This window comes from Saccopteryx leptura, chromosome X, assembly GCF_036850995.1.
Source record: "Saccopteryx leptura isolate mSacLep1 chromosome X, mSacLep1_pri_phased_curated, whole genome shotgun sequence".
Classification (NCBI taxonomy): Eukaryota; Metazoa; Chordata; class Mammalia; order Chiroptera; family Emballonuridae; genus Saccopteryx; species Saccopteryx leptura.
In genome coordinates, this window is record NC_089516.1 from 17,178,689 (window position 1) to 17,188,676 (window position 9,988).

Here is a 9,988-nt window from a genome sequence, read left to right on the forward strand (position 1 = left end):
ATACTTAACGTTATTTCCAAACCTTAATATTTTTTTTGAGAGAGAGGGAGGGGGGACAGATAGGAAGGGAAAGAGAGGGTGGAAACTATTGTAGCTGCTTTCACTTCAGTGCTACGTTGACTGCCTGGTAAATGCCTTGACCAGGGCTGAGCCAATGTCCCCTTGCTCAAGCCAGCGACCCTGCCTGGCAAGCCCATGCTCAGTGCCAGTGACCTCAGAGTTTCAAATAGGCAATGTCAGCATTCCAGGTTGATGCTTTATTCACTGCGCCACCACAGGTCAGACCCAAACCTTAAATGTTTTCTGTAGAATAATAGTAAAATTTAATAAGTAGGATCACAACAGAGGCAAAGTAGGCGATTATGTCTTGTCAGCTGGTAAGAACCGTCTCTCCAGATGGAGCGCCATTCCAAGGGTATTACCAAATGGCTCCTGCAGGCCATCTTCTCTGTTTGCATTCAGTGAGTAGATGGATGTTCAAGACCTGCTGTGCTCAGCGTCTTAACAGGAGCTGTGAGGGACACAGAGTTGAGTCAGCCATGGCTCCTCGACTCAAATTACAGCCCTGTTAGGTCACTGTTTTGGGGAAGTCTAGTGGACACCACATTACGTGTCCCCAAAGGAGGTTAAAATGAAGGACTATTGACGTCCAGGGGAGGAAGAGGCCTCTGGCCCCAGTGGGCAGAGTGTACAGAATTGGAGGCATTTGAGGCATTGTGGGAATGCACTGTGGGGAGGCCATGTGGACTTGGGAATGGTTGTCTGTCCCTAGATCCCACCAGTTTTTCCAGCCCATTGATGCAATGCAGGGGTCCTGACCTTGTTCACAGGGTCACCCCTCCCTGTGGCACATTAGAGAATTCACAGGGTGCCTCTTAGGAGCATCCGCTGCAGAGCTTTGTGCCTCAGGCCCTACAAGGCAGCCGTGTTGTTTCTGTCTCACTGGCCCATAATGCTGAGGGCCAGCATGACACTTCTTCCCTAATGCTAACCGAGACCTCTGAGAACTCAGAACCGAATTATGGAGCGTGTTTAAAATAGTCGCTTGGACTAGTAATTCCTAACTGGCTTTGCAACACTTGGAGTTTCCAAAGGAAAATGGGCATTTCCTGAGTTAAGTTAGATTGGTTTTTTTCTTAATTTTAACTGTATTAAGGAATAATTGACAAATATAATTGTATAAAGTGTGCAGTGTGATGACTTGATACACATATACATTGTAGAATGGTTATCAAGATCAATGTAATTAACACATCCATCAGCTCACATAGTTAACAAGTTAACTCTCTTTGTTGAGAATGCTTAAGGTCTAATCTCAGCAACTGTCAAGTATAGAATGCCATATTATTAACTATAGATCAGTGTTTTTTTAAGATACATTATTTTAATTAAATATACCAAAATGACACCAGGACTATGTATCCTGTAGAAAAATAGGTAAGGCAGAATAAATGAACGCAGCCCAATCCAGGACTGTACGTAGATAGTTAAAAAATATTAAATATATATGTATGAATAAGACAGGAAAGGGTGAAGGTGGTGAATTATAGGTTCCTCGTTGGAAAAATATTAATATTCTTATGAATTTTTTTATAAGATAGTTTTTACAACACCAGAAGGAAGAAAAACAGTTTATTACTAAGTCACTGCTACTGAAACACACACACACACACACACAGGTTTTTAGGGATCTCCAGCCTGGTGGTTTTTCCCTGTGTCTACTGACATAGCTGGAGAGAAGATGGCTTTGTTGTAAGGGAGGCAATATTTGGTTTATTATTTTATTTGTGTTATTTTATTTTGCTGTTTTTCCAGCATAAGGTTATGGTCTTTTCTCAGATTCAAAAATTGGAAGGAAGTTTTTCCTGCTCAGAGGTACATGTCTCACCAAGTTAAAATTCACATTCAGAACTATCATCAAGGGCATTCAAAACAACCGAGTGAAGTCAGGCAAATGCTACCCATCTGGATTTTTTTTTTTTTACTTTATATAAAGTTTTTACTGAATTTATTGGGATGACAGTGGTGAATAAAATTATATAGGGCTCCTGGGTACAGTTCTGTAATACATCATCTGTATATAGTGTTGTGTTCGCCACCCACACTCAAGTCTCTCCTGTCACAGTTCAGGTGGGCTTGTTTTTCTGCCAAGATCTTGAGAGTTATCTTATACAGGACAATAAAAACCTTAGGTGGTTATTTAACCAAAAGGTTTGGATAATATTTCTTTTTGAAGTACTCAGAAATGTTGCATTTGTACAGGGAGGTTTATTGTTGGTGTGAAAGGTGGTTTCGGGTGTCTGCCATGTGTATAGTCAATTGTTCAAGTTGGAGCTACAGTGTTTTGAAATGACTTGTATGGAAATTCTAAACCTGTACAGTAGTAGAGGGATTTCACCGGAGCCCGTATGCTGGGCACCCAGCTTCTGTCTGCCGCTGTGCTTGCTCTTCCTCTGCTTCTCCACCTCTTAGCCTTTCGAAGTGAATCCTAGATACCACATCATTTTATCTGTGAATGTTTTCGTTTGCATTTCTAAAAGACAAGGATTCCCCCTTCAACATAGCTGCAATGTTATCAGTAGGAACCCCTCCACAATTCCTTCATTTCATCAAATATCCAGGAAGTATACATATTTCCCTGATTGGACTATGAACGCAGTTTTTATAAAAAGCTCTTTGTTTGTGTTGGAATCCAGTCAGGGTCCATATGATAGTTAACCTCCCCCCTCCCCCGTCCTTCTGATTAATTTGTTAAAGAAACGGTATTTTGTCCTGTAGAGGTACCCTTATTCTGGAGTTTGCCAATTGCGTCCCAGTAGTATCCTTAACATGTTCCTCTGTTCCCTGTATTTCCTGTAAAGTGGTAGTTAGCTCTAAACACCTGCCCGTATTTCAGTTTACTTTTAGCTTTTGCAAATACTCTGTACTTCTAGTTGATGGTATGTGTCTTTGTGAGGAGGTACAGACTGTCGGGTTGGAGTCTTTTAACACATTTTGAAACAAACTCATGGGTATGTCGTAAGAAATAATCATTGCCAAAAGCAAACACTTATCTGATTTCTATGACCATAGTTTCATTTTGCTTATTCTAGAATTCTATATAAATGATTTCCTATGGTATATACTTTTAGTGTTCCGCTTTTTTCAGCTAGCATATGTTTTGAGATTCATCCGTCTTTTTGCATCTGTCAGTAGTCATTCTTGTTCATTGCTGAGTGGTATTTCATGGTCTGTCATATCAGCTTATTCACTCACATTAATGGACATCTGAACTGAATTGTTACCAATTTCCAGTTATTAAAAATAAAACTGTTATAACATTCTTGTACAGGATTTTTTTTTTATGGATGTAGCATTTATCTTTTAAAAATTTGTTACCGGTAACTAGTTTTTGTTTATTCACTAAATTTTCAGTTTGTATATTATTTTCTAGGAAGCCTGAATTTGTGCGAAAGAAATTATTTCCTAAAATACACTTTTAGAAGAAATTGGCTGTAGGATTTCATTAATTAGCTTCCCTTGTAGTTTGGGTCATGTCACAAACAACTGCTTGGGAATACCAGTTACTCGACTCATTTGGCGTTTCATTCATATGGGTCTTTCCCTCTTCTTCACTTGCGTGAACGTACATAAATGGCTTTACTGTAGTTATTTACAGTTACACTAATAAAGACCTTGTCTTTTGGAGGAAGAAAATTATTTGGTCAAATGTATCAGCCTTTCTCTCAGCTGTGTTTGGAACTTGCGTTTCCAACAGTGTAAATACTCCTTGGGAATGGGGCGTGTGACCATTCTAAAAACAGGTAGTAGTTTACAAGGATTAGAAAGTACAGTGGTAGGAAAAATAAGTTTGTGCTAAATAGGCTATTGGAGGTGTATGAGATAAGAATATTCTGGTCTTACGTAAAAAACACAGCATTGCTGAACTCCTCCGCCCCAATACCAGTGATGTTACTTTCTATAAATACTCCTTGAAACCTAAGAGCTTTGATCCTGTTGCCAAAATAATGTGAGAGCCTATAAATTTTCTAATTATAAATGACAGTATTTTAATTTTATTCTACTGCCCCTTCTGCCCTACCCTCAAGAAAACATGGTATGGCTAGATCACTCCAAGTCACAGTATTGAATTACAGCACACATCATTTCTGCTTATTGTGGGGAACACTCCTGTCTCTGTTCCCCTGGAGGACTGGGGCCAAGGCAGGCAGGCTGCTCCTTCTATTCTGTGCTGTACCAAGTGACTGAAGTCACCTGTCCAAAGCTAGTCCAGTAGAAGTGGGAGTTCCTGCCCTCAAATGGGACATAGTGTTTATTTCTTTAAGCCAGTTGTTCAGAGAAAGCTCTCAGTAGAAGAGCTAAAGGAATTTGGAATTCCGTTTTTGTATCTCTTGCTCAAAGACTAACAGGATTACTTAATGGTGAGCAGTTTAATATTTATTATACAATGTGCATGTTAGTATGCCAACTGCAATGATAAAGATTTTGCTTTAATGTGTCATTTCTGACAGAAGCGTCTAATTTTGGGGAGACAATAATTACAAGTGGAGTTCTGTGTAGCAGCTCTATTTTGCACAGTTAAAAAATCAGAATCTACCTCTAGGTGGCAGCACCAGATACTTTTTTTTTTCTGTTGTTTCACTGCACCCTTAATGAGTTATGTATAAGCAGGAAAACTTTGAAGTCTCCTGAAACTTCAAAATAAGCTGCCTGTGGACAATTTTGTGAGGATTTATAAAAATTATGTTGAATAAGTTGGGGGCTTGCTTAAGCCTGGAGTTTAACCTTTTAAAAAACATTCTGGCAGCCGTGATCCTTATTTTTTTTAACATGACATTATATATTTTCTTTAAATGATTTAATTTAGCCCTCTGTGACTTGCCTGTTGAACTTATAATTGTCCTCCCAAGAAGATAACTTTTTATGACATTGTTTGTATCCAAGTAACTTCTATGAGGATCATTATATACTTAATATTTTAAGCTAAATTACAGTGTCTTCTCCCTTTATGGTTTAAAAGTTTAACATTGAGTTATGACCAAGAGTGCTGTGAAGAAAAAGTCTCTTCTCTTGAAAAAATTCATCTTGGGAATAAATCTGAAGTAATGAGCTAGGCTCTTTGGCTTTGTTAGTTTCATGGACATTTAAAGTAGACATTTCATAAGGCCTGATAATTTGCATGACTCTTGTCCACCGTGGGCTCTTCTCCATAAGTAGCAGGGTAGCCCATGTCCTGTACGGCTTCCTCAGCGTTCCGCCTGGCCCGGGCCTCAGAAAGCCTCCATAGCTTCCCCGTCACAGCCGGGCCAGTGCCGGACATGTGCAAAGTCACCGTTGTTTCTTTCCTGGACTTTCAGCTTGTCAAAATAGATTTCCTTTTAGAAAGTCCTTGCTTATTATTTTGCTTTTTTCTTACTTGCTGAGTAAAATAGCCTGGGAGATGGATGAATAATGAAGTCATCAAAGAATATGAAGCTGCATCCTCATAATCATCAGTAAAGCCAGACATTGGATGAATATAGTTGGATTCACAACTACAGTTTAAGCAATGTGCAAGTTAGCCTTCACTACAGGGAAGAAATGGCATCATTCAACAGGCACGGCCTCTTTCTCTTGGTCCCTACTCCCTCACATGCTTCACTGATTTGCTGTTTGTCTTAGGGGGTTGGTAACTTGTAAAATAAAAATGTATGGTAAGTCTTGGGGGCCAAGTGACCTATGTTACAGAAATTTATGTCACAAACCAAGAACAATTTTTCAAGTTGTTTTGAATGCATCGTCTTTGTTCTTATCATACACTCCCATGTTAGAAAATGTTCCATTTGATGAAGTCCTACCCAGAGTAGCTAGTAACTTGCTGGGAAGCGTGAAAATGTGTTTCATGTTTCAAATGCATAATCTTGAATGAAGATAGTCTGGATTAAATGATGTTCATCCACTATTTTTTTTCATTTGTATGACATTTATCGAGTGTTTACCACATGATAGGTACCATTGCAAACAGTTTGTCCTCTAATGTTTTTTGTTTTGGTTTTTTTTTTTTGTATTTTTCTGAAGCTGGAAACGGGGAGAGACAGTCAGACAGACTCCCGCATGCGCCCGACCGGGATCCACCCGGCACGCCCACCAGGAGGCGATGCTCTGCCCACCAGGGGGCAATGCTCTGCCCCTCCGGGGTATCACTCTGTTGCGACCAGAGCCACTCCAGCGCCTGGGGCAGAGGCCAAGGAGCCATCCCCAGCGCCCGGGCCATCTTTGCTCCAGTGGAGCCTTGCTGCAGGAGGGGAAGAGAGAGACAGAGAGGAAGGAGAGGGGGAGGGGTGGAGAAGCAGATGGGCGCTTCTCCTGTGTGCCCTGGCCAGGAATCGAACCCGGGACTTCTGCACGCCAGGCCGACGCTCTACCACTTGTCCTCTAATGTTTTATTTCAACTTCAATGTACTGTACATGGTGGATGGTACTACATCCATTTTGCAGGGGAGCGAACTGAGACTCAAAGTCTCAGCTTTATTCGTTGTTTGGCACCTTGCCCTATGCCAGAGTCAGCCTCCAGTCCTTTGCAATTACTAGATGTCACTTGACAATTGACCAAATAGGATTTAGGATCTTGTCACTGAATTCTGAAAACATCTTGTTAGATTATCTACCAATGCAGCTGTTGATAGAGTTAAAACAATTTTTAGGTATTTTTGGTATTTGAATTTTTGTTCGCAGATGTTTTATATTACTTATTTACTTTTATACCAAAATAAATATGATTCTTTCCCTTAGATTTCTAAATAGCCTAGAATTCTTAAGGATTGTTAAGGGATGCTTTTAAGAAAATATTATAAGATACTATGTGGAATAATCATCTTAAATTATAAATTCAAATAGGGGGATTTGAGGGATATTCTTGGACCAAGAGTCAGTTAAATTGGTTGACCTTAAAATGTTTATTTTTCTCATAGTTTGGGGAAACAAGGCAGCATAAAGTTATCCATCAATTGATTTCTTCTGTGTTTTTGATAGAAATATGAAATGTACATTTGGTCCTAGGATTGTTGGGAACGTTTTGGACTACAGGATCTGTAGATTCATTTTTTCGGCATATATTTTAAATTTCTGAATTCAGAACACCGACAAAGCCGTTGTTGCATTTTGTCTTCTATGCTGCTACTGAATTTTAACCACTGAATTAGATTGCAACCTACATGCTGTTAACTACTGAGCCAAACTGGAATCGACCAGTGCATTGAAATCAGGATCAGCAGCAGTGTCTGCACTTGAAGTTGTAATAGCAGTGAGCTTGCTTGCTTTAATGGAATTTTTATTCTCTATTTTCAGTTTTAACGTTGATGCTTCGATTTTAAGAGATTTTTCTTAATAACAGTGCAAATTAATTGGATATTTTTGCTGTAGCTTTAAGAAAATACTGAAACCATCCTATGGAAGTGTAGATAGTTGCTTCCAAACCCAAATGTCTGCTGACATATTTCTGCATTGTTTTAATGATGTTTATTTGTTTTATTTATAATCTCTAGAAGAAAGAGAAGCCGTTTGTCCATATGCTATGAACCTCTATATTGAGTTCAAATGATAGTGTGTGTGTGTGTGTGTGTGTGTGTGTGTGTGTGTGAGAGAGAGAGAGAGAGAGAGAGAGAGAGAGAGAGAGAGAGAGAGGGAGAGGGAGAGAGAGAGGGAGGGAGAGAATTTAAAATTATTCCTTTGTAAGTTTTCTTCTTTGGGGTTATTTTTTGGATAAGGGAATTCAAATAATCGTACCTTTCTGATTGTTTTTCCTTTTCCACGAATAGGACTCGATCCTACCCAGTTTCGAGTTCATCATTATCATAAAGATGAAGAGAGTGATGTTCTCCTTGGTGGGCCAGCACAGCTCGACGACGAAGAGAGATTCAGGGACTGTGAGAGGTTCAAATGTCCGTGCCCTGCGTGTGGGACTGAGAATATTTACGATGGTGTCTTCGAGGGTTCGGTCAGTTGCTCTTTCTGTCTCCTTTTTTTCATTCTGTGAGCGAACTAGTATAAAGACCTTTTCTCCCCACTCTGTGTATAAAAAGGGAAAAAAACCACATTGCTTGTATGTATTTAATATTGTTTTTGGCTTCCTATTGTGCTTGGCCTTGGTTTGTAAATGGAATCTCTTAAAATATCTAAATTATCTTCAAGTGTTTTTATTGTAATTCCTTAATTAGTAACCTGTATTTCCCCACTCCCAACCCAATTTATTAAGACTTAGAGCATTATTTTTCTGTATCTTAAATCAAGTTAATAGGAACGAAGTGTTTTGGGAAAGTTTTTGTTGATCTTTGCACATCCCACTTGCCTCCTTTTTTGACAAAGGTACTCCGATTATCTTTTCTGCTGTCTTTGCACGTCAGACATTTAAAAAGTCCCAGGGAGACATTCCTTTCGAGAAGTCCTGCCAAAAAATGCATCACTGACCTTGGATGGGAACTTGAAAGCTGGCCAGAGGCTTGATGCCTCTGCGGCGTTACACACACACTAGCCACTGGCAAATGAGTAGGCGGCAGAGCCCTGTAAACCTTGACTCCGAAAGAAAATCCAGCCTTTATCTAAATTAAAAGTAATTATTTTAAGTTAATTTGGACAAACAGCAGATGTTTTGCATTTTTTTGAACCAAAACAAAGCAGCCTTTGGAAGCAAGTGCAAGGAAGAGGCAGACGCAGATCAGCAAACTTGCTAAATCCTTGAGTTTTGCTTCATTACAGCTGTAAATAAGATAGTTAATTGCGCGGAGGCTTGACGACTTGCAGATGGGCTAACTGTGGAAGAGCCGATGTCAAGCTCTGAAATCTCTTCCACCTGGAATTGCTTAGTGTGGCGGGTAGGGTTATAGACCAGATTGGAGCAGGAAACCAAGATGTTTAAGTATGAAGAAGGAAAACACATGCTTCACAAACCCCAACAGTTTCCCTGTGTATTTGCTTTGTCTTTGTTTAAAACAAAACAAGAGGTTTTCTCTAACTACTAATGGTTCATTCTTTCACATTTCTATTCCTCCTGCTGCCCCTCCCCGAAGACACTTTGTGGGGGGGTAGGAATTTGAGATTTGTTAAGCTGAGAAAATGTGATTGCTTTGTGGTATAACACTCACTTTTTAGGCTTTATTCTTAAAATTAAATTGATGATATAAAAAGCAAACTAATGTCGTCATTAGTGCTCTTGCTTTATCCTCAAATTCGGAATGAATAAGGGCAAATTTAAAATCTTGATGTGTCTAAAACACATTTTTATTTCCAATAATGTCACTTCACTGGTCTTTTCACAGGGAAAGTTAATTTATCCGTAGAGTCTAACATGAATTGAATACTTAAAAAAAGTGAGTTTAGGATTTTCCCTTGGACTTCATACTTTATTATAATGTTGGCAGAGGATGGAAGGTATATATCTGATTAAAGGGATCTTTGGGAGGAAAACAGTTGAGGAAAAAGGGCCCAAAACTCACCACTAAAATGAATTCAGAATATTGTACACCAGTTCATCATGTAAGTTTTTAAAAACAAGAAACCTTTTGTAACCTTTTGTGTATTCCTCTGACTTGACTTCTACAGGGACCCGAATTGGAGCCAAGCTTGTATCGTTGTAGTAACATCGACTGTAAGGCTTCGCCTCTGAACTCCATGGTACAGCTGAGCAACAAATTGATCTTGGACATTAGACGTTACATTAAAAAGTACTACGAGGTAAGTATCCATAATGACTCTTTGTACGTATACAACTTATTTAGATTGGGTACTTGTTCTAAAATAAAACTGTGGGTTTGTATTATTGGTTTTTTTATGAAACTGAAATTTTCAGACTTGGGAGGAAAATGATTTGATTTTCTATTGAATATTACATCTCTCATTAGTGAAGACTGTTTTAAATAGTGAAATTTCTGCTTGTGAGGAAAAATGAGAATATAATCAGAAAATGTTTTAGTTTACTGTTACCTAAATAAGACTAAATTAAAGGGTCACTGAG

General features: G+C 39.0%; 1 protein-coding gene across 1 annotated transcript in view; it reads left to right on the forward strand.

The window, feature by feature from the left end:
• Positions 1 to 9,988, forward strand: part of POLA1 (DNA polymerase alpha 1, catalytic subunit) — a 340,212-nt gene that overhangs the window by 155,899 nt on the left and 174,325 nt on the right. The window contains exons 33-34 of the mRNA XM_066356660.1: positions 7,797 to 7,975; positions 9,577 to 9,708. Coding sequence (XP_066212757.1) covers positions 7,797 to 7,975; positions 9,577 to 9,708 — 311 coding nt within the window. The remainder of the gene's footprint in view (positions 1 to 7,796; positions 7,976 to 9,576; positions 9,709 to 9,988) is intronic.